The sequence below is a fragment of the Artemia franciscana genome, chromosome 18 (assembly GCF_032884065.1).
Source record: "Artemia franciscana chromosome 18, ASM3288406v1, whole genome shotgun sequence".
Taxonomy (NCBI): domain Eukaryota; kingdom Metazoa; phylum Arthropoda; class Branchiopoda; order Anostraca; family Artemiidae; genus Artemia; species Artemia franciscana.
Window position 1 is genome coordinate 32,811,051 of NC_088880.1, and position 26,255 is coordinate 32,837,305.

The window sequence follows — 26,255 nt, forward strand, 5'->3', positions numbered from 1 at the left end:
TCATTCTTAATCAACAGAATCGAAAAATTTCCAAGCATTTATTTAACATTAACTTGTATATACATAATTTATCTAGATTTATTCGTCTTTCCGTTCAAAGGTATAATGAACAACTCCAGGGGTTGGACGTTGGGGTGCCACCTAAAAAATAAAGAATAGGTAATAGACAAAATAAGAACCAACAGAAAACCCAACAGAAAAAGAACCAACAGAAAATAAGAACAATAAGAACCAACAGAAACTATGACGACAGAACATGGAAGTGTCCAGATAACTATTTTTTGTTTTTAACCAATTGAGTTTTTTAAGATATCAGTGTAAGAAAATACCAACATTTTGTGGCAGGGGTTGGTGTTCCCAAATTACGGATGGGTAATATTGTCACTTATACAAGAATCGAATAATTTACAATCCATGGATACGCAGTAAATGGTTATAGCATTAGTGTTGATTTGGTTTTTTGAGCCCACCATTACAATTTTCCACGTCCATAACGATTGTATTGGTAGTGAGGGCTTTTTGGATTTAGAATGACCCATAGCCACTACACTTTTCTTCCTTAATGCATAAGAAAGTTATGCAAGTGCTTATCAAATCTTATGGTTTTGTACTTTAAGTGTCCAGTCTACGAGTCATATTTTGTATTACAATTATTCCCTTTGTCAATTTGGTTTCAACATATACAACATATAGAGCTTGATTTTATCATGAAAATATCCGAAAAATGCCTTAGGAAGGAGTCATTCTAAACATAGTAACAAATAACTAAACAACAGCTAACATGAGAAATATCGAGTCAATGAGATGAACTAAGGGTTTTCGAATTATAACATTTACAGTTACAACATCGAGATGAACTAAGGGTCTTCGAGTTACAGCATTTCTGCAAGTATACTTTTTCCCAGAACCGAATAGATGTACCAAGTGCAACTTTGAAACCATAATGGTAGAGTAGTGAGGCAAATCAAAAGAGTATGTTCACCAAGTATATCAAAATAGCATATCTTTACTAACCTGGAAACGACTAGGGGATCAAGCTAGAACTTTTATATAACATTTTAGGAGGGTACCCCATTACAATTTTCCACATCTATAACGAATGTACTATGTTTAAATCGAAGGAGACCAGGGATAATCAATAAATCTTGGTTTTTTATTGATATGAGTATCTAGTGTGAGGCATAGTACTACTGCATGGTTCTTCTGGTTTTGGGTAAGGTAAGGAGCTATGGTAATGGTAAGGAGGGTAGGCTATGGTAATGAGGTTATCGTAGGGAAAGTCAGGTAAGGTGAGTTATGGGTAAGAAGGAGGTTGGTAACAATATTTTTAAACTAAAAAGGATTATACTGAATCGGCACAGCTGTATTCTGTGTCACAGATTCATCCATTTATTACAACAAGTTAACCTCTGAGTAACTAGGAATGGAATAAAATAAAGGGAAGCAGAATAAACCAACTGAGCCGGAGTTGTCAACTGAACTGAAAAGAACGTATATCCTAATCTAAAATATGGGGACGCTTTAAGTTACCCCGTGGAAGCGCAATTGAAATGATTTCTGCTTGGCAATAAGGGTCCAGGATATAAAGCAGTAGGACATGAAGTTTTTCATTTGGTAAATACGAGGTTTTTTTAATTAGGTCCGTTTGAATATAAATATATAACGAAAGATTATTTCAAAAAAGTAGATTTATTTTCAGAAAGTCCATACTCTATTTTTCGGCATAGTTTCCAAGTATTTTAAACACCTATCATACATCTAAACTAATTTGAAAGTAACCGCTTCAAAAAACTTGCCACCTGCTAACCAAGATTACTAAGAATTCACTGTCGTTTTTACGTCGTCTTCATCATTCTAACAGTTGCCACTGAGGTGACAACCGGTTGAACTGGATATCACGCCCGAATCGAGGCAATAGAACATGGAATGAAAATCCAAACATTTCCCTGTAAAATGAAGGCCAAACAGACTCTCTCCCAACACAGAATCATGGCGTCAGTGTTTTGAAATAGGTATGGTGTTTTGTTGGTCGACTTCGTGCCACGAGGAACCACTATCAATGCAGAAGCATATTACCAAAATCTCAGAAAGCTCCGCAAAGCGATTAAAAACAACAACAAAAAACTTGGCATGCTGACACAGGGAATAGTCCTTCATGACAATGCATTACCTCACACTGCAAGTCAAACCCACAATTTGTTGGACGGTGGACGGTGGGCTGGGAAGTTTTAGACACCCACCCTGCTGTCCAGATCTCGCGCCGAGTGGTTACCATCTGTTTCTGTTTCTTCACCTCAAGGAAAACCTCAGTGGCAACCGTTACAATGATGACGACGACACAAAAACGGCAGTGAATTTTTGATTATCTTGGTTAACAGGCGGCAAGTTTTTATGAAGCGATTACTTTAAAATTGGTTGAGAGGCATGATAAGTGTCTGAACAAACTTGGAAGCTATGCCGTAGAGTAAAGTATGTACTTTCTGAAAATAAATTTAATTTTTTGAAATAATCTTTCGTTGCGTACTTAAGTTCAAACAGACCTTATTTAAAAAACACCACTTGTATGTTCACCGTTACATAGTAGGCGTTTGTCGTCTCAATTCAATTTTTCTTCAATACTAAACCGACGGCTAAAAAAAGTTATCCAAAAGCTTGTTAGTACCAAATGCAATAGTATATAAAGTCAAATATAATAATAAATTATAAAATTAAAACACAAATAAAGATTATTGTGTCAAAAGTAATGTATAATATTCCTTGTATCTTATCAGTTAATCTTACGAGACAAAAGTCTTTTAGTTGTGGGAGATGGTTACATTCACTCTTATCAGCGGAATTTTTACCCACGTAATGTTTCCTATCGTATTGAACCCGGGGTTAAAATAAAATCCCATCAAAGGAGTAATTTTGACACTTTAACAAATTGTGGTATCAAGTGTCAAAATCAAAAGGAAAAAAAACCTATTTCATCAGGAATATCATCATTATTAAAAACAGTATACAATGTGAGGACATGAAGAAAAATAGGAAATTGCGGGATAACTGTGATAAATGAGACCGACCTGGGCCTGGAACCCCGATTTCTCGGAATATCCCACAATTCAATATCCCCCTGAGCACTTTGAAGAAGAAATAAGATATTTGAAACCGAAGCGGATATCAAGTGTAGAGAGCTCTTCTTAAGAAAAGGGTGTGCACCTCAAATTGTCCGTATATCTCAGACAAAGCTTAAAAACTATATACACAAAGACGGACATAACCATTTCTTCTTCCAAACGCGAAAAAACTTCCTTCCATTTAGATCTAGATTGCCTAAATTTCGCAGTGTGAACCTAATCTCCATAGATCCAGATTGCCTAAATTTCGCAGTGTGAACCTAATCTCTAGGGGGAATTTTGGATTCTTTGTACCAAAATCTTCCTTGTATCAAAGTTGAACAGCTCAAACATCATCACTACAGGCTGTCACAAATCGTACTTGACCTTCTTCGCTTTTAGACAACGCCTACTGTTTAGGGGCTTTCTCCTTCACTATTGACAATGAACCAAGATTTATTTTCACACACGTGCTTAGACAGCATGAGGCATTCAGTAAAACCTGATGTAATTCTCTTACAGATGTAGCTTGGAAGATTTCTTACGATTGACAATGAATCAAGATTTATGTTTGCTTGATATATGTATCTGTTTAGATAGCATGAGGCATTCAGCAGAATCCGATTCTGTGATACGGTTCCAAAGCCTTGTCGGGACCATCCTTAAGAAAGGCTTCCCAATTATAAAAAGCGAGTGTTATCTAGAGGACTAGATAACTATCTAGAGTTACCTATCTAGAGAGCTTTGCAGGCTTTGACACTGTCGGGCAACCCACTCACAATTAATCAGTGGAGGATCCCAAAGGTCTCTACAGGCTACATAAGCTTCTTGAAAAAGCACAAGCATTCAAGTTGAAAGATTCAGGAGGATCTATCAAATATGCCCACCTCGTTTCTGGTCAGTAGCTATATTAGAAAGCCAAGTTGGAGCTGAACTAACCATGTCGAATGATGGTGGATTCGGGAGACCCTACCCTGATTTGTTCGTGGAAGGCATCAAGGTAAGTGGTTCATCATGTCGGTCAAAGTGCATCTCTGAATGTACAATATTACCACTCTTCTGTCTTATTTTGAAAATTAGCCCTTTAAGGTTTTTGAACATTGTTGCACTGTTAGGAGACTAATACCTTTTCCTTTACTCATTCATGCTCTCTGTATCTCCTGTTGAACACTGTTGTACCTTTTAGTAAATAATACTTTTCCTTTCTCTTGTTCCAGCTCTCTGCTGCTCCAGCTTCACATCTCCTACTGAACACTGCTCAGTGAATAATACGTATTCTTTCTCTTGTTCCAGCTCTCTGTTTGTATCTCCTGTCAAATACCGTTGGGTGAATAATACTTTTTCCTTCTCTTGTTCCAGCTCTCTGTTTATATCTCCTGTTGAACACTGTTGGGGGAATAGTACTTTCTCCTCCTTTTGTTCCAGCTCTCTATTCATATCTCCTGTTGAAGACTGTTGGATAAATAATACTTTTTCCTTCACTTGATCCAGCTCTCTGTTCGTATCTCCTGTTGAACACTGTACTTTTTCCTTCACTTGTTCCAGTGCTCTGTTTGTATCTCCCCTTTGATTCTGTTTAATTTCATAGCCATAAGAGCCCCTGTTATAACTTACTGGCTCTTTCTTAATTCAATTCCTTAGAACAAATGAAAACTGACGATGAAACTGGGAGTGTGAAACTTCCTAGATAACCGACGATCTAAAAGGGGTAGAGATGAGGGCTGAATTGATTTGTACCAAAGCTGTCTGGAGGCTCTAGTGCCATGATTCCCAACGTGGGACGCAGGCCCAACCTGTGGGGCATGGCATTATTTTGGTGGGTCATGGGCAAGGCGTGCACCCTTCGACTGATTATTCTTTAGAGCCTTAATTAAAAAAAAAAAAAACATTGTTCACATGACTGTCGTCACACTCACATGCATTTATAGAGCAAAAGATATATGATAATGTTTCAATGACGTCATACATGGCGTAAAAGGTGTTGTATTCAGACAACATCTATCATTAGTATAAAATATGCCAAAACGACGAACCGTAAAAAGATACTAAGTTAATAGCCTTTAAGCTTACTTCAGGTGAATAAAGACAACAATTTGAGTAATAAATTTTAAACATCACGAGGGGTATCAGGATTTTAGAGATGCCTAGGTGGGGTATGGCGAAAAACGGTCGGAAACCACTGCTCTAGTGTATCACGCAACGATAATGCTGTCTTGATCCCGCTGGGTACCATAATAAAATGCACACATTTATATAAAACGACTACCTCTTTGGCCTACTAGCGAAACTTTTAATATTTACTATAAATATATAAATTATTTACTAGAAATATGTAAATTACTAGTGCTATAAATAATAAATTATTACGTGCAATATTTCATTTCAGTATTACACAATTCAATCTTGAAGGAGTTTTTATGTTTGTTTATTTTTGTGTCATTTTTCCTTTTTTTTTCTTTTTGAATACGACAGCCCCAAAATTGAACATTATATTTAGATGATCTTTAACTCCTAAAATTGCATAAATACAAACTGAAACTAGAGGCCAACAAAAGGATCTTACTACTTTTGGTTTAGGGCCATATTTAACATTTCTTAAATTTTTTTTTTTTAGTTCTTAAAAATGCATAAATACAAACTGAAACTAAAGAACAACAGAAGTTTCTTACTAGCTTTGGTGTTGGGCCATATTTGACATTTTTTCTTATATATTTTTACTTTTAGCTCATTAAAATGTAAAAATACAAATTGAAACCAGAAGTCAACAGAAATATCTTACTAGCTTTGGCGTTTAGCAATACTTAAAATGTTTTCCAGTTTCGCCTTCTAGTTTGTTTTTTTTTTAGTTCCTAAAAATGCATAAATACAAATTGAAACTAGAGGTCAACAGAACGACCTTACTAGTTTTTTTTTTTTTTTTTTTTTTTATTGGGCCACATTTACAGTTTTTTTCATAAAAAAAGTCAATTCCTAAAAATGCATAAATACAAACTTAAATTAGAAATTAAGAGGAAGATCTTACTAGCTTTGGCGTTGGGCAAGGTTCCTGTTTTTCCTTCTAAAATTTTTTAGTTCCTAAAAATGCATAAATACAAACTGAAACTAGAGGTCAACAAAAGGATCTTACTAGTTTCGGTGTTGGGCACATTTAACATTTCTTCCATTTTTAGTTCCTAAAAATGCATAAATACAAACCAAAATTAAAGGTGAACAGAAAGATCTTATTAGCTTTGGTGTTGGGCCATATTTGACATATTTCCTGTGTTTTTCCTTTTATACAAGTTTATACAAATTGAAACTAGAGGTCAACAGATGGACCTTACTAGTTTTGGTGTTGGCAACATTTAATATTTTTTCCTAAGGAAAAAAATTCTATAATTTTTCAAGTTCCTAAAAATGCAGAAATACAAACTGGAAGCGGAGGTCAACAGAAGGATCTTACTAGTTTTGGTGTTGGCAACATTTAATATTTTTTCCTAAGGAAAAAAATTCTATAATTTTTCAAGTTCCTAAAAATGCAGAAATACAAACTGGAAGCAGAGGTCAACAGAAGGATCTTACTTGCTTGGTGTAGAGACGTATTTAACATTTCTTGCTAAAAAATTTTTAGTTCCTAAAAATGCATACATACAAACTGAAATTAGAGGTGAACAGAAACATCTTACTAGCTTTGACATTGGGCAATATTTGAAATTTCTTGCAGTACTTTTCCTTCTAAAATTTATTAGTTCCTAAAAAATACATAAATACCAGCTGAAAAGTTGGTGCTGGGAGATAGCTAACATTTCTTCCAAAATTTGTTTTTAGTTCCTAAACATGCATAAATACAAACTAAAATTACAGGTCAACAAAAAGATCTTACTAGCTTTGGTGTTGGGCCATATTTGAGATCAAGAGTGAGCAATCCTATAAAGAACCCAACGAAGCCAAAGAACGCAGCGCATTGCTTCCACACAGACACGCGCAGTCTTGAGGTATCCATACGCTCACCCACGTACATATTGAAGTCTTTGTGAATCTGTCATAAAAAGAATAATTACATACAGTATTACATAGGAATTACAGTAAGGTCCATACGCTCACCTACGTATATATTGATTTTTGGAAATTTCCTTAATATATAACTGTCTTAGATTTAAAATAATTTAACAAGTAGCCCAATGATCCTTGAACAGATATCAGATCAAGCTGCGACTAAAAATATAACAATCTTTCAAAGTTAAGAATTTTTACAGCTAACTCCCAAAAATTTCCCCCGTCTTGTTCTCACCCTACCCCTCCCCCTGAAATGCCGGTTATTACTATGAAATCATTTGGTGATACGGAATGGTGATTTGTGATTTGAAATGTGACCGCCATTTAATTGCTATACTAGCTCGTCCTCCATTCTCATTCAAAATCCTTGAATCTTTTCAAAATTCTGCTATTCGAATAGCTTCGGGTGTGCATAAGCATACTCCTCTGTCAAAGTTAAAAATACTGTCGGGATTGGTGTCCCTAAGTGAAAGAGCATCTAGTCTAAGGATAAAGTATTTCTCGCAAATCCAGGCTTATGGAGCCAAGCATGCTGTATATGCACATACCTTTGTTGGGAAGTCAGCCTGTCCCAATGCCCATTCATCATGGAATCAGTTTCAACTGAAGGTCCCAAACTGGAATCAACATTTGCTTTATACATATCCCTTTACTGAGTCCCCTCCATGGAAAACGAGTCCTCCAAGTTGTCAAGTAGAACTTATCTCTATTAGTAAAGACTTGATTCCTAATTACGAGATCCAGACTATTTTGGCTGAACAGATCTCAAAGGCGTACCCCAACTATAGAAAAATATATACAGATGGATCTGTAAAGAGGGAAAGAGCTGGAGCAGGAGCATGTATCCCATCCCGGAATTTGAACATGTATTCTCCTCTCCCATTGGGATCTTCTATCTTGTCTGCTGAATTATGTGCCATCCGCCTGGCCTTAGATGCACTTATAAATTATAACATGAAATCTGAAAATATACTCTGTCTCTCTGACTCTAAATCAGCATTTGTATTGATCCAAAATATTAATAGAATTGCTAATGAAAAGGATTTATATATTATTAGAAGGCAGCTTCTTAATCTTAAAATCAAAGGAAATGAGGTTTATTTTCAACATGTTCCAAGTCATAAAGGCATCAAATATAATGATATGGCTGATTCTCTAGCAGCAAAGGCTTCCATGTTAATTCCTAGTCCTTCCTCTGACCTCAATTCACGAGATATTATCAGGCAAAGATCCAATGTCAATCACAGTAAATTAATTTCATCTCCATTTCATAGAAGATTAAATACGATGCTATATTACCGGCTGAAATCAGGTGCCCTACTTCTAAATAGCTTGTTATTTAATTGAAAGCTACATCATTCCCCTTTATGCCGAATCTGCTTTTCAGCAGAGGAAACAATCCACCATGTTTTATTTGATTGCCAGGCTCAGAGTGAGGAGACTGTTGCTCTTAAGCGTTTCTGCTCCTTGGCTAAGATACACTTATACAGCTATCCTGGATTCTAACCTGCCATGGGAAATTGATCGTATGATATTTAAGGCAGCAATTGATATCTTAAAGAAGAGAAATATTGTTTAATCATGATTAAAGCTTGAAGAAGTCAATTTTTAAAAGGACATGATTTATCTATAGTTTTTGATTGTGCAGAAGAGAGCAGGAATGAGTAGGAAGAGCGGTACCGGCCAGCCTAGTGGCCCTAATCTGCTGGGGACAGGTAACTCAGGTACTCGCACTTCCCACAATCAATAACAGTGTATTATTGTTCATAGTTGCATATATTCATTGTTTGCAGACTGGAGGAGAATAGCGCTTCCAGTGGCTAGTTTTTCTGAAGAAGTCAGAGAGGTGAAAGGACTTGTTGTTATTTGTCCATATATCTTCCTATAATTTTTGGAACTGGAACTGGCTGTTGCACCTTAAGTTCATATGACAAATGATATTTTAAAATTCTTGAATAATAACCATAACTAGTAACTGGTAATTATGTTCAGGCTGAGACCCACCCATGCTGGCACCCTGGCATATATGAAATAATAGAATTCTCAAAGAAAATTAACAAACCAATCAGTATAACTGTCTTACTAGGTGACATAAAAGAATGGGCAATTGAGGCGATTGCTGGCAATTGAGGCGATTAAGTTGACGACATAATTTCTGAAGAAGATTGGAAGAGCAGCAACCATCTAAATCTACGAATCAGCACAATGAAAGACATCCTGTGGTGACAAGACAAGAGAGGACGGTTAATCAACCACCTCTGCCGTCGTCACCATCAACTGTTTGCTGAGCTATGTTCAAAGGAAGGATCACCAGGGCAATATATGTTATATCACACTTCGATCCTACAAATCAAACAAATGAAAATATAGAAAATGGGATATAATATTTTAAATAAGACAGTGGACAAAAGAGGAAAAAACAAACTTTTAATAATAAAAAAAAAAGGTCCGAATATTCAACTAAAAGCCTTTTTCAACGAAAAACAAAACAAACAACAAACTGAAAAGAACGTTTAAATAAAATAAAAGACAAAAAAAAACCCGGCAAAAACCCCCGCAAAAAAATCACGGTTGACATATTGAATATTATTTATATCTGAGTTTTTTTTGGTTTTTGTTTTCTTTTTGCCTTTCATTGTATTTATATCTTCTGTTTAATTTAGTGTTTGTTTTTCGTTGAAAAAGGGTTCTGGACACAAAGTCGAAATATTTGGACCTTTTTTTTTATAAAAGTTTGTTTGTTTTTTCCTGTTTTGTCCACTGTTTTATTAAAAATATTATATCCGTTTTTCTATTCATACATTTGTTTAATTTGTAAATAGAAACGCAGCGCGGTCCAAGAAATTATTTACACTTTGGTTCTCCTGATCTACATCACCATGTTGATCTTCCTTATGAGAACTTCCTTATGAGAAATTATTTACACTTTGGTTCTCCTGATCTACATCACCATGTTGATCTTCCTTATGAGAACTTCCTTATGAGAAATTATTTACACTTTGGTTCTCCTGATCTACATCACCATGTTGATCTTCCTTATGAGAACTTCCTTATGAGAAATTATTTACACTTTGGTTCTCCTGATCTACATCACCATGTTGATCTTCCTTATGAGAAATTATTTACACTTTGGTTCTCCTGATCTACATCACCATGTTGATCTTCCTTATGAGAACAGCTTCAACAGTGTTCTCAATTACCTCATAAGTACGAAAATGTCACTTATGTTGGCGCAATAGCAATAACCTCAATGATATCTTACAGCCTATAAATGCAACGTTCCTCAAACTTTCTCCCTTTTCAAACTACTTAAAAAATTATATATCCTGCATCACACTATTTGAGAACTTTATTCTTATGTATATATCCAATCCTACAGCAGGCCTGCACTTTTCGGCATTCTGGCCATTTCCAAAGAATTGTCAGGCAGGATAGAGTCTAATCTTGAATGAAGGTTGAGTCCCTTACAGCAACAATCTAAGAATTGTAAAGCAAAGTGAGATTCTCCAGCTCCCAGAAACTAGGAGTCATCCTAAGTTCCAAAAGCCTCTTCCCTGACGAGTCCATTCTGACACTACACACGTCAATTATCAGACAAGTCAAGGAATATGTACATCCTCTTTTTGCTGGCGCTCCAACTAGTCCCATAGCTCCTCTTCAACGTGTCCAAAACCGAGCAGCCCGCACAGCAATTTTTAGAAACTCTAATTCCAAACCCCTACAGTCAATCCAGGAACAATTTGAACTGGATTCAATATCGGTGTTCTACAAAGGTTTTGCAATCAACTCGCTAAAGTACAGCTCAACAGGACTACCTTGTGAAGGGCACACCTCACCAAGAATACTTCAAGACAAATTTCGTTCGACAACCCACCACCATAAGAAATGACCTCCCAGTAGGGGTAATCCCAGAAAATCCTTCTTGAAGGTATAATCAACACCTTAAAAGTAGTTAGAGTGGTAATTACCAGGACTAGCGGCATATCATCACTTGTGATGGAGCCGTGAAGCTGTATATATATATATATATATATATATATATATATATATATATATATATATATATATATATATATATATATATATATATATATATATATATAAAACGAAACTTTGCCTATGTTTCACCAAAAGTGCTTTCCATAGCCCCTGAACAAACTTCTTTCCTTAGTCATAAATAAACCCTTTTCTTTCTATTTTTTTTTAATAGAATTTGGACGAGCTCGATTTGTTTGCAATATTTAAATGATTTTTTGTAATATTATAGACCATTTTGAGCCTAACACATTTTGTTTAAATTAGTTCTTCAAGTTTTTGTTTCTACTTTTTTTTTTCAGCGTAAGAATCTACTTTAGCTCTATTAGAGCTTGTGACAGTATTTTTGAAAAAAAAAAGATGCACTGTGGCATAGAGTATAGAGATGAATTAAACAAATTTTAGATTATAGGGGAACAGTTAAATTATACTAAAATTTAACAGGGACAAACCGGTTCTCCCCAGTTTCTTCTCCAGTAACGATCATCCCATTGTTCATAGCCACTTCTTTCATGGGTGCCAACAAGAGGAACGTCTGGATAGTCACCACCTATTTGGGGATCAGGCTTGTAATCAGCTGGAAGCAATCCATATTTCTTTGCTGCAGCTGCAATCTCAGCTGCATTTTTGGGCACCTGGGGAGCAGGTTTCCAATCTTTGTTCCATCCTAGAACAAAAGAAAATATTAGTTTATAATCTATAAAATCAGCTCATCAAGAATATAGTTTAAAATAGAAAATAGTTTAATAGTCAAGAAAAGTTTCTTCTTGGCCCTGGGGAAAATTCCAAAAAAAAATCTTGAATATTAGCCCCTCTCCATAGGCACATGGGGCAACTTCCAAATTTGGAAATATTTCTAAGTCTTTCCCAGAAATGACCACAAATAGATACAGTACTAGCACCCCCAATGCATTCTAAAGGCCAGAGCATCACTTTCACTTTACTAAAAATGATTTGTAGTCCAAGCGTCGTTTTCACTACTCTTTTTACTGAGTGCTTTTTGTAATCCAATCCACATACATCTTTCTTTCCTCTTCTTTCATTTTCAAGTATTTGACTCCTCCCGAACTTCTTCAGAAAATTATATCTATCAAATTCTGAACAAATTCTGAGCTTTTTCTCTTAGAAATCACATGGATATTTTCATTCATAAAACTAAAACCATATTATCAGATTTTAATCCAGTTTTATGTTGTACCTCCATATGGAAATCCCCATCCATTATAATTCAGCTATGTTATTCTCATGGACAATTTAAAAAAGAGCTAACTGAAAACCTCCTATGCCTAGAGAGTTAGTTCTCTCCTCCCTTCTCTGTTTCACCTCTATCTTTCCTTTTTAATTTGTTTAATCGATTTATTTTGATTGGCATGGCATTTTTAATTTTGTTTTTGTTGTTTTTTTTCTCTTCTTCTCTTTCTGTTTGATTTTAGCACCATTATCTAACGTAATGTTTATTCCCCCACTCTTACGGGCCAAAGATCCTTTGTGGGGGGGGGGGGGGGGTCTAAAGCTATGTAATTTTTTTCTCTGTTTTCTTCAAATAAATTCATTTATTGATTGATTGTATGTTGTATTACTGTGAGCTTGTGTTTTATTATTAAAACAACAACGAAAATTGGTATCACCAGGTTAATCAAGGTTTAAAAATAGGAGTCATACTACACGTCACCTTCCGTTTTGAAAAACCAAAAATAAAGAAAAATTATAAGTAAAATATGTGAGGATTGTAAAATTATAATAAAATTTAATTTGAATATAATGTTACTATTCAATATAGAAATTTTCATTTTGCTCATTATTTAATCCTAGTTCCATTGTAAAAATGGATTATATAAATAATGTCTATATATGTGTATGAACTATATTTAATATATGGACTATATAAATTCAACTATAAAACTTTTTTTATGGCTAAAAAGAAAAACAAAGCCTCCTGTAATTCAAAAGCATCAATAAAACAGAGGCCATGCTCATAAAACAAGTTCACTACAATTTTTAATAGTGTTTATAAACACTCGTTTTTGTGCTACCTAACTTTTCTGTAATTAACTGTCACAAGAGTATTTTGTTTTAAATTACATCTGATTGGGTTTATAAGTGATTAACAACGCTCTTTTTTTTTAAATAAAAGTGTTAGATTAGCCATTCAGAGACCAGATTGATTAAGCCTGTCAAAATAAAAAAATCAAGAAAATTAAAAACGAAGACATTAGTGACTTGATTTCTGATGTACTAATTACATGCAAGGGAATTTTTAGATATTTTACTTGTTAGTCTATTTCTATTTCCTATTCAGTTGTTACTTCATATAATGATAAATAACAAATAGTAGTAAAATAAAGTAAATTGATTTTAGTATTTGTGCTTTCTGTTTTACTTTCTGTTTGATCATTAGACAATTAAATGTCCAGTAAAGATTGAGACAAGAGAAGAAGCAAATGTTGAGTTTATTTGAATAATAATTGCTGTTAGTCTGATAGTAATTTTCATATAGGACCAAAACTTTCAAAGACAATCTTTTTGGGAAGAGGCACAGCTCATTGGCTTCAATTCATTTTGGGAGGGGGCAAAACAATCAGAGGAGGAGGTCAGTGCCTACCTACACCCCCCTCTCTAATACATGCCCTCAGCAGGGTCACCAGAATTTATTTGCATATTTTAGCCCAAATTCTGTTACTTGTCTTGCTGTTTACTGCAGTGAAGCTATAGTAAAATTTAGCCACATTATTCCCCACAATATTTGGCAAGAATCAGATATTCTGAGAGCTTGTATAGGAGCTGTTCTACTACTTTAGTGGACTATTTTTTAACTTCTTTAGTAATGTGAAGTGTATTCTCAGTCAGATTTGAATGACACTGAAAATTCTGGGAAGTTTGATGGATGTCCACTACTGCAAGTCAGGCTCCGAATATACACATTTCTGTAGACCCTACACCTACTACAGTTCACAGCTACTTTTGTGCTCATTAGGAAAGGTAAATTACCAAAATATGTGCTTTTCTTTTGAGTTTTAATGATTGCCATGTGAAATTTCAAGACAAGCGTATTGTTTAGGGTTCACACTTTTCATGGGGTGTAAAAAGGAAGATTTCTGAAGTTTTTAATGGCTATTGGATCACAAAATCAAATTTCTCTTCAGCTAAAAAAAAAAAAAAAAAAAAAAAAAAAAAAAAAAAAAAAAAAAAAAAATGTCTGTGAAAACTTATGTACAAGTGATTGGTGTGTTACGCAGTAACTTCATTGTTTTTTTTTTTCAGTCAAAGTTGATCAAGTAATTTTGACTGAAAGTTGAATTAGGCACAATAAAAGTTATATTTTTCAGGAAAAGTCAACACTGATGATTAAAAGGTTTTAACCACTGACACAACATATCTGCTTAATCAAAAAGACCAAAGATCAATCAAAGTTCAGTACATTACTTTCTTAGTTACAAAAATCATTACATGATGTTTGAAATAGTTAGGACAAAGATCAATGCTAATGGAATAGCGGTTATAAGCATCAAAGAAGGGCTAAAATACAGCTAACTGTTAACAAAGAAACATATAGCATCAAGAGATGAAAAACAACAGATAAATAACTTATCTAGGGCTAAACCTGGTATAATCAGGGGGAAAGGTGCATTGTTTTGAGTAGTGTAAATTACATTTGGAAAGAACATTAATTTGGAAATCTACTAGGGTAAAATTCTAGATCAGGGGCTTTTTGCTATTTTTATGAAACTTTTAAGAGTGAATCCATGGCTTACAACATACCATGTGGAGGTATTTTGAAGTTCCTTCCTCCTTTAAAGGCCACTCGCCTTTGATGATCTTTCACAATCTTTGATTTATACATATTAAGCCTTGCGAAATAGGTCTTTTACTGAAACAGAACAACAAAGTAAAATATATTGCTCTGCTAGCTGACTTGTTATGCCTATGTGCTTTATTTATAGGTAGTGGATCTCCATTAAATTATTATATTCAAAACTTGCAAGTCTGACAAGGGAAAAGGTTACACAATGCCAGAACAGACAGTACACCTGATAGAATTTTTCCAGAGAAATTGCCAATGAATTTTTCTGGGTACCTGGCTGATTGACTGTATATCAAACAGTATACTCTATGAAAATGCGGTTAAATCCTGCTCTCTAGGGCCATAATGAAAAAAAGAGGCTGAGATGGACAGGACACGTTCTGCATGTGAAGGATGACAGATTGCCAAAGATTGTCCTTTTTGGCCAACCATGTAGGGCTAAGCAGAAAGCAGGTCATCCTCATCTGGGGTGGGAGGGTATAAAGAGGGAGGCTTTGAATAGATTGGGATCAAGGAGGAGCGTGCATAGCTGTGTTGGCATAGGATGGCTAGGTGCTCTGGTGATTTGTTAGTAGTAGTAATAGTAGCCCCACAATCAATTAGTCATCAGCAAATCTCAAAACCTCTTAGACCCAATTTCACCAACAAGGTGAACTGATGTGCATAGGACCTTCTTCCAGAAAAAGTGTTAAGTCCTCATGCTTGTTGAAGTGGGTTGGAGAACAGAGTTGAGATATATTTAACACATTCCAAATTGCAGAAACAGAAACCAATAAAGGGGATGTATACCTGAAAAAATTCAGTGGGCATACTGGAAAAAATTCAGTGGGCATACTGGACTCATTTCAAATCCCATTTTTTTACTCATTTTTCACAGATAGAATCAGAAAGAAGGAGAGATAATTGAATCATAAATGACAGCTCTAGAGTTACTGGCCCTAGAGTGTGATTTTGAAGAAATCCCAGATGAAATGGTGAGATCCCATGAACACAAAGGCAAGATCTGCTCCAAATGTCAAAGGCTTAACCATTTTGAAAAGGTTTGCAAAAGCAGGTCAGTCAATAAAATTGAAAGTCTTTCAATTTCAACTGGAAATGAAAGAAACAACCAATACTTCTTTGAATCTATTGACTGTAGAATTGATTCAGTGCAAAAACCTATGATTAGAGTTAATCTACCTTATTCATGTTTTTGAAACAAACAAAGATCCAAAAGTTGACAAACAAACAAGTGAACAGATTAACTTTAATACAATTTGCAATCAGCCTATCATGTGATAAGGAACCAATATGGTTTTAATCAGACCAGGAGTGCAACAGATGTTTGAGGAGAATGATGGCATACCCCAGAGTATTGGGACATTACCCAGAAAATGTCACATTTACTTGAAGGAAGGATTGGTAAAAAACTGTGTAGCTACCTAAAAAAGTTCCCTATGCCCTTTAACCAAAATTAAAGAAGTACTCGACAGAATAGAAAGCCCAGCCATCATAGAGAAGGTGAAGAAACCAAAAGACTTGGTAATTCCATTATTATGGTTCAGCAACCAGATAGTACAATTCTGTTGAAAGTATAATACCAGGCTGATTATCAACAACGTCACTGGAATAGCTGGTAGTATGAAAGATCACAATAGGAAACTGAGGACAGTTATAGAAAGGGCTTGTGAGGAGAGCATCAAGTTCAAAAAGAGAAAGCTCTCTTTGACACTGAAGATATCTCTTATTTTCTGATACTAAAAGTGCTACAGTAGAAGTGGTAACAGATACACTACAGCATCAACTTGGTGCTTGGTAAACCACAGTAAGAACTCAGTGCTCAGCTGATTGTGGGTCGTGCATGACTAGCCTCTACTTCTAGGTCTCTGAGTGGTACAGAAAAGCAGCATTCTCAAACTGAAACAAGAACTTAAGAGGCATTGTATTTATCTGCACACATTTCCAGTTGTACATTTGCAGGAGAAAGATTGTTGTGACAATGGATCACAAACCCCTAGAAGCAACTTTGTCCAAACCTATAAACAGAGCACCACCTAGATTGCATAGAATGATTTTAGTGTTCCAGCAATACAAACTGGCATTCTAGTACCACCAAGGCAAAAAAAAAAATTCCCATAGCAGACACTTTATCGCAGATACATTTACCAGATCAAGACCTGGAAATCCAGATTGAAGGAAAAAAGCAATTTGTGTATTCTTTAGAGATATTTCTATAAGCAGAAACAAGCAAGAGAAAATCTGTCAGGAAATGCTGAGAGATAGCAAGCTAAGAACACTCTCAGATGTCATTGAATCTGGCTGGTCTAATGATAGAAGGAAAGTACAAGTTGGTTGCAGACAATGGTATTATACTTTAAGGCAAATGCAATGTAGTGCCAAGACACTACATGAAGATACACTGCAATAGCTTCATTCTTCACATATTAGAATTAAAAAAAGAAGAAGAAAAGGCTAGTAGCTTAGTATTTTGGCCAAACATCACAAAAGATGTTATGCAAATAGTATCTAGATGTGAAATATTTGCAAGACATCTGCTCAGAAGTTCCCCAGTATCCACACAACACAGTATCCCACACAAAGGAACTGAAAGAATTGTGTCCAGGAGAGCAAGTGTGAGTGACTTTTGATGAAAGAAATAGATGGCATAAGTTGTAGTAGAAATGAAGTTGAAACAGCAAGAGTGTTCATACATGGTATTTCTGGAAGACATAGAAACAGTCACCACCTGCATCTAAGGTTGAAACCAATCCCAACCAAGTCACACCATCATATTAATCAAAGGCTGGCTGATTTAACCAGTACCCAGAATAAGACATATGACAGTGATTGAGCAATTCCTGTTCCTGATTGTCCTAGTGCTGGAATAAACATTGATAAGGCTTAAAATCCCAGTGAAATGCTAGGAATTACATAAAATAAAGCCAATGAAATACATGCTAAAACCTAAAATTAAGGTAAAACATTTGTCAACAGAGTAGACAAGTCCTTGGAGAAACACAATAACAAATTCAACACATTTGCTGAGTGGTCAACATAACTTAAAGCTGCCAATACTGACATACCAAGGAAAAGGAGTGATATGATTTTAACCAAAAAAATCCTTTCTAAAATACCCTTCCCAGTCTCTTTGCACAGCCCTTGCATTCTGATACTAGAGGACATTCTATTAAGCTCACAATGCAGCATCTCACAAGTAGACACAGAAGTCAATTCTTCAGCCAAAGAGCCATCAATCAGTGGAATCAGCTGTCTGAGGTAACAGTTTATGTAACTTCAACCAACATGTTCAAGTCCCACCTTGATAAGGATTGGCTCTGCCAGGAGTTCCTTTATAATTGGGAAGCTGCAGAGTCCTCTACAAGAGTCTAGATCAACCACAATCTACACCAAACAATTTTTTTTCATAACTGGAGCATCACAGGGATGGAAAAACTTATATCACTCCAAACTGCAATTTAAGGTAATCAACTAACTACAAACCTATCAAGCAAACAGAGGGCATCAAACAGGCAGGTCAACTGCCAGATGGTGCTGTACAGCTCTAAGTAACTTTAAGTAAATAAGTAGCATAATTTAAATGAGTATAGATCAGTCATGTATGCATTCTTCTATTACCTTAAATCGCATTGTCCAGCAAAATAAGGATTAAATCCTGTAGAATTGCTGGTTAGTGATGACAATGGTTGGACGTCTCAACGGCATCCCACTCAGTTCGCCATGGCTTTGATGACCATTCTCCATCAACGGCTCTTTTAAAGGCAGCTGTGCTGGGGGTAGTGACCGCTTTTTCGGTGAGAGAATTCCACAAACTCACTATTCTATAAGTGAAGAAGTTATTGCGTAGTCTAGTGGCAGCTCTCTTCTGATACAGTTTCCGACTATGCCCCCTAGTTCTGGCAGACTGGTCAAGTTGAAATAGCTTATTTAATGGAGAGTTGTAATTCAGGAGCTTATGCGTCATGATAATATCACCCCTTTTACGTCTGTAGACAAGAGTGGGGAGTTTCAGCCTCTTCAGATGGGATGAGTAGTTTAAATATTTGCATCCCTCAATTGCTTTCGTAGCCCGTCTCTGAACTGTTTCTAACTTCTGCTGGTCACCTTTGTTGAGGGGGCTAGCAACACACATGCCAAACTCCAAATTAGGCCTGACCAATGCCTTATATAATTTAGTCATCACCATAGGTGACCTGCTAGTGATTGTTCTTTTTATAATGCCCAGGGTTTGGAGTGCTTTGGCTACGGCTGTCTGTGTGTGTATAGTGAATTTTAATTCATTATCAACTATGACACCCAAGTCTCTCTCCACTTCAGATGACATAATAGTCTGTCTTGATCCATCCATCCCTAACATATGATAAGGGCATTTCTCATTTTTCTTTCCAAAGTGGATTGTTCAACATTTGTTTACATTGAATTCAAGCCTCCACAAAGTTGCCCAATGGGAAAGTGCCCACAGGTCATTCTGCATAGAGGCTCTCTTATCAGGTGTATCAACAGTTCCAATGAGTTTGGGAGTCATCAGCATAAAGACTTATTTTATTTTTGACTGTGGTTGGTGCATCATTAATATAAATGTTGAATAAAGTTGGTCCCAAGATGGTTCCCTGGGGCACTCCACTTAATACTTCCACCTCTTCTGAAAAGAATACCTGTCCATTTTTTCCAAATACTTTCACCCTTTGCTTTCTCCCAGAAAGAAACTGGAACACCCACTCTAAGATTTCATTATGTATTCCAATTGCAAATAACTTGGTCCTTAGTTGACGGTGACATACTTTATCAAAGGCTTTTGCAAAATCCAATAGAACTAAGTCGACAGGGATTGCTTGATCTAGATGCTCAGTAACATAATCATACGTATCAATCAAATTAGTTTCAACCGAGCATCCATGTCTAAAGCCATGCTGACTATCATTGAGCAGCTCATTGGTGGTCAGGTGTTCAACAATGTGAGTATTCACGATTCCTTCTAAGATTTTACCAGCTACAGATGTAAGACTAATGGGTCAATAATTGGAAACATTGTTGCGGCTACCTCCTTTGTGTACAGGTGTAATGTTTGCATCCCGCCAGTCTTGAGGAATCTGCTTAGTATCAAGAGACTTCTGAAGCATGTTCATAAGGGGAAGGGCTATTTCCGCATGAGCTTCTTTCAATACTCTTGGGTGAACTTCATCAGGGCCAATTGATTTGTTAGGATTAAGCAGCTTCAGCCACCTCTCCACATCAGAGGCAACCACAGTTATCTTTTGCATAGGTTCCCCAATAGAATATTCTGGTGCTTCTGGTAAGGGGGCATCGTCAGGAGGCGTGAACACTGACTTAAATTGTCTACTCAATTCAGCTGCTATATTATTTGGGGTACTAACTATATTGCCATTCACAAGTAGTTCTGTAACTGAATGTCTCCCCGGATTCCGAGCCAAAGCATACTTCCAAAATCTCTTAGGATTAGATTTTGAATCCAATGCCAATCCCTCTTCATATTCTGTCGTAAGCTTTCTCGTGAGATACCTAACTTTATTCCGGGTTTGTTTAAATTTCTCATAGTTTTCATGGGAGGGGCTACTTTTATATTTGCTCCAATACTTCTTCTTTTTCCGTACAGCTTGCTTGACATCACAAGTGATAAATGGTAGGGTTTTGGGTCTTCTTTTCCAGGAAATTACTGTATGTTTTTCTGTTGCTTTAATTAAAACCCTTTTCATTTCAAGCCAAGCCTCCTCCATATTCTTATCATCAATGAATGACCAATCCTGGTTTGCTAACTCATGTCTGACCTGGTTGTAATTTGTGTACATATGCTTAATCCAATTATTCTTCTGTGGGTACAACCTAAGCCTACAAATAATTGCAACATGGTCACTCGCTCCAAATGGTGGTTCCAAGTCGACACTAATGAGCATCTCATGGTCATTAATAAACAAAAGGTCTATTAGGGTTGGGTTCTGCCCACTTCTATACCTGGTCGGAAAATCAATTGCTTGGTATAGCGAATGTTCATGAAGGCAGTCCAAAAGTGGGCAATTTGAGTTTTCAACCCCTTCTGCAACAGCAAACCCCTCAATCCAGTGTAATTCTGGTAAATTAAAATCTCCCACAATAAGAACATTCTTATAACAATGATTCATAGCATTATTAATAGAATATGCATTTGCTAGAAGGGAACTTGTCTGACAGAGGGAACTGGGACTTCTATAAAAACAGCCTATGACTACAGGGAGACTTTGCTGCAGAATTGTTATCCATATTTGTTCAACCCAAGGTTCGTAATCTGAATTTACTGTAAGAGCCCTTACCTGGAGTGGAGATCTGACGTACACTGCTATCCCTCTACCATTTGGCTTTGACAGATTGGTGAGTAGCTCAAATCCAGGCACTTGAATTTGTGTATCAGTAAGAGCAAATGCAGTACGTTTAGGTTTCACCTCAGTGAAGGCAAAAACGCTTACCTCATGCCTCGTTGACATCACCGACTTGATTTCATTCATCTTTGTGGTAATACAGTCTACATTGCTATATAGTACCATTAGTCCTTCAATAACAGTATTGTCGTCATTAGCTTTGCTTGATCCAGAATCATATGATTTAAAAGAAATGGTATCCAATATGAGTTCATAGTTTCTGGCATCTGATCTAGCACTAACATACGATTCAGTTTCTGAATATTTGGGAGAGCCAACTTCACTAGTACTATCACAAATGGAAACACTACTTATGGAACTATTTACAAGTCTTAAAGGGGTACCAGATATATCTATAATTCCATGACATTCTCCTGTGACAGTGACTGATGCATTGCAAGAATCTGGCAGTTTTTTGACACAATCTTATTTCCTCTGATTACTATGTCCACTTCCCCATTCAATCTTCTCTTATGCAATTCCTCATACAATCTTTGTCTTTATACGCGATCATGCTTTGACACATCATTTCTAAATTGAATGGCACCCTTTCTTTCAAAAGATTTCTGAAGGATTAATTTCTTTAATTTGAAATTTGCCACTGAGAAGATAATCGGGACAGGACGTTGAGTACTGGAACCTGGTGCGGTTGTTATGTTTCCTAGTCTGCGAATATTCAGGACAGTAACATCAGGGATTCCATAATTGTTAGCCAAATAATCACTTAAAAATCGGGCATCATCAATCGGGCATCATCAATCTATGCTCATGAAATAGGGAAATGAGTAGAGGTAGTAGCTTGGCAATATCTTCCTTGGATTATTTTAGGCCCTGGAGTCATTCCTAAATGTCTTATTCATTAAGTCTAACTATTTTCCAATATAGCAAGAAACCATTAGCTTAAACATTTGATGGGTTAACAAAGAAACACAAAATATCAATATAAAAAAAAAACAACAGAGAAATATATAGGGGCACAAATAATGCCCCTTACCAGGATCGCCTAAAATCTCTGAGACTTCCAACCCTCATGTATTGAAGATATAGAGGAGATATGATCATGGCATGCAAAATTTTCCAATCCAATCACCTGAACCAGATTTTCACCCCCTCCCTGGCTAATAATTCAAGAGGTCACAGTCTGAAACTTCACCTGACTGGACATTGGAGAAGGGAATGACATGGCTTCTTTTCCATTTGGGTGGTCCCCCTCTGGAATAGCCTATCCAAGTCTATCATCCAAGCTGAGACTCCCTACACCTTCAAGACTGGAGTTGACAGGTTGGAGAGGGCTGAGTGGAGGCTGGACTGGGAAGCTAAGCAAACATAATTACATCAGTCACCACCAGCAAGAACCTACAGGAGGATCTATCACCTTTTCTTGCTGGCAAATGCAATTTAAGGTAATTAAGGTATATTATCTTGGGTTAAATCTGGGGTAATTTTATACTTATTCATATAGTTTAGATATAACTTGTACATAGTTTTCAGACTATGATGCAAAATAAAAAAATTGAGTGAAATCAAATTAGATACAAAAATTAGCTATTAAACAAGACATTAAACAGCTCTCTTTGATGTTCTAGTACCCTGTTAGCAACAAAGTACAAAAAACAATGGTAAAATTCTAGTTAATTGACTTCTTGCTATCTCAGAAAGGGTTTAGGTTAGGAAAATGAAACTTTCAGGGATGAATCTACAGACTAAAGTATGTCCTGAGAAGGTATTTTGAAGCAACTACCTCTACTCTTTCTCCCTCTAGGGGGCCTTGACATTTGATGACCTTTAAAAATATGTGTGTTATAAAAGAAAACCTTGCAAAATAGATCTTCTGCTTAACTGAAGTACAAAAATTTTGTTTTCAGCTTCATAACTTTGCTCAATTCCATTTGATAAGGTTTAAAAGATATACAAATACATTTCCTAAATTTTGAAAAAAAAAAACATTGATATGGCTCAAAATTCTACTCAAAGAACAGGAATTGCATTTTTAGAACTAAAGGCAGAGAAAAAGCAAATTTCAGGGCCCTCTAGAGGGAGAAGGAGTGGAGGTAGTTGCTTAAAAATACCTTCCTGGGACATACTTTAGCCTGTAGGCCTATCCCTGAAAGTTTCATTTTCCTAACCTAAACCCTTTCCAAGATAGCAAGAAGTCAATTAACTAGAATTTTACCAAAAGAACAACAAAATGAAAAAGAATCTTCATCAGTTCTATCAATGCAAAAATGTGAAATTTCTTTGTTGTACAGGGTGGGAAATGTAAGTTGCCTATTGATAAAAATTACCATTCCTGAATAGGCTATAGATGACAATTTTTCTAGTTAGAAAATATTCTTAGAAACACATTTTTAAACTTTTATACCTCTAATGGCACTGCTCTTTTGTATCTTGTATAGCCTAGTATTTCCTTCAGAAGAGGCTGAAAATAGGTGTCCCCCTCCCCTGAAAAAAGGTATTTTTTATTGTCTGGAGGAGGCAATTGATCCCTATACTCATCTAACACCCCTGCTGGGATACAATTGTGGCAGCAATAATCAGGTATGCTAGGCTGTATTTGGGAAGAACATTGAATTAAGAATAGAATGATCTAGGCTATTTCATTCTAGACTCTCTGATTTTGGTCTTATATTCCGAAGCCTCACTTTCCCTGGCTAGTTTCAACCCCCCTCTCATCCCTCACTAAGAAAAAACCCTGGCTGGCTATGAAATTAAACTAGCCTAGGATAGTGATTTCAGTTGGCATTAGGCTACTAAGTCTATTCAAATAGAGTTGTTCTAGTAATAAGTACCATACCTGATACATTGCGTACAGAGGTGTTACAGGACGCTGAAAATTTTACCAAACTCTTAACAATATCATTTTTATTCATTTTTAAGGTTAAATTTTTTGCTAGAATCAAAAAATGGAAAATAAATACATATTCAAAAAATTAGATGGCGCTTACATCGATTCCAAGGATCTTAGTGAATAATATGACATATGCACCCTATAAAACGTAGATGAAACTTGCAATGTCCTGACAAGCCTTCAGCTGTAAGCACCAGAAACACATTATATTTATATGAGTTTCAGGTATACCCATTCATCAAGACAGAACTATGATATTCACTGAATTTTTCCATTAGAATGATCTAAACCTTCTTAATAAGGAAAATTTTACTATTGACAACGTACTTTTCAATATATATATAAAAAAAATACACAAGAAATACCAAAATTTTTATTCGTTGGTTCTATAAAACTGAATTTCATCTATCAAATGAGTTCCATGTAATACGAACATTAAAAGAATTTAAAAGAATAACCAGAGTGTGGTTAAAAAAAATGCTTCTAACTTTGTCCAACTAAGGTGATATGGTAATTGATCCGGCCGGCACTTTCCCTACAAACAGAAAATTCAGTTAAAGCGGTGCTACAATTCTAGAAGTAGTTGTCATGGTTAGTTCTTGATGACAAGTCCAAAAAGTATTTATTGTTATTCTCTTCCGTCTTATAAAATCTGTCAATGCACGACTCAGCCACAAACAAGGAAAAATGACGGTCCTTGTTTGTTATCCCCAATAAAGGAAGCCAATGTCGAAACAAAGGGCACTGTCTACTCAAACTTGACGAATGAAGTGTCTAAGATATCTCCGCAAGATATTGTCCTCCTGCTGGGTAACCTCAACACAATTGTGGGTGACCACAATTGTGAACTCCCAGGAGTAATTCCAGCAGATTCTTAAAATGACAATGGACTAAGGGTTTTACAATTTTGTACCATGCACTACCTTTTGTTTATTAACGTCCTATTCGCAACCATAAATAAACATGATACAACAATGTCGACCACATCCAGCAAAATGGTCGACTATATGTTTCTCACAGAGATTCAGGTCCTCGATTATATAATTCTGAACTTAAAGAATAGCTCAGATTGATAATAATTGTCTTCGTTTCGTCGTCACTAATACGCAATTAAGACTAAAATCCAGCAGGCAAAACCAAGACCAGTCAAAATCACCGTGTCTCGCCTTTGCGATCAGAACAAAGGTCTAAACACGCCATTAATATTTCAAGCTGCTTCAACGCACTCTTACCATTTGAAAGTTTTGAGGATATACAGCTCTCGTTCTAAAATAATGTCCTGGAGTCAGAGACAGTAAACATTGGATGAAAAGAGGGCGCTAATAAAACAGGGATTCAGTCAGACAGGCTTGATGTATTAGAACATAGACGCAAAACTAGGTTACAGGTGTTACACGCCAACTTATAGGAGCCTTATTGGCGTCTGCAATAAACTGATACAGTAAGAAAGGAAACTCTCCGTGGATGTGAAGGCAAAAGAGCTGGAAGTTGTGGCCAAGAAAGGTATTGGCAGCCTCTGTAGACACTATCATGACCTCACAGGCTATGAAGACATCTCGGTTGAACCTGTTGTCTCTGTTGATAGCAAGTTTCTCAATGATGAAGCTGCCCTAGTCAGTCGATTGAAAAAGCACTTCTCATGACTCCTCATTGCTGAAGATGAGGTGCAGACAGACCAGGAACTCACCAGTTTTGACACTATTACTCAGGAACTGCTGGCAAAATACAAAGAAACTCCTTTCATGTCAGCAGAAATCTACTCAACAATAAAAACCCTTGAAGATCAACAAACCGGTAAATATATGCAGGGATATCCGCTGAAACTTAACAAATTCCGATCCGATGATAATACTATGGATTCAGATGTTGTTCTCTGTGATGAGGCACTCAAAACAGATTCTAAAATAAGATTAGGGCTCATGATCGGCCCCTATGCTTTTTCAAGGCAAGAACACAATTTGTAGTTTATTGAAAATATTCAAATATTTTCACTTTTATAGCTTTAATAAATCAAAAATTATTATGATTTGAAC

The 26,255-nt window shown here is 36.1% G+C and overlaps 1 protein-coding gene across 1 annotated transcript; it reads right to left on the minus strand.

Annotated features, from left to right (window-relative positions):
* Nucleotides 1-24: 24 nt before the first annotated feature.
* Nucleotides 25-24,300, minus strand: LOC136038890 (NADH dehydrogenase [ubiquinone] 1 beta subcomplex subunit 8, mitochondrial-like). Its single transcript, XM_065722359.1, has 4 exons — nucleotides 24,169-24,300; nucleotides 11,618-11,832; nucleotides 6,958-7,113; nucleotides 25-141 (listed from the first exon to the last, which is right to left on the minus strand). Exons 1-4 carry the CDS (start codon nucleotides 24,242-24,244, stop codon nucleotides 79-81), a joined length of 510 nt encoding a protein of 169 aa, XP_065578431.1. The 5' UTR covers nucleotides 24,245-24,300; the 3' UTR covers nucleotides 25-78.
* Between the last annotated feature and the right edge of the window lie 1,955 nt (nucleotides 24,301-26,255).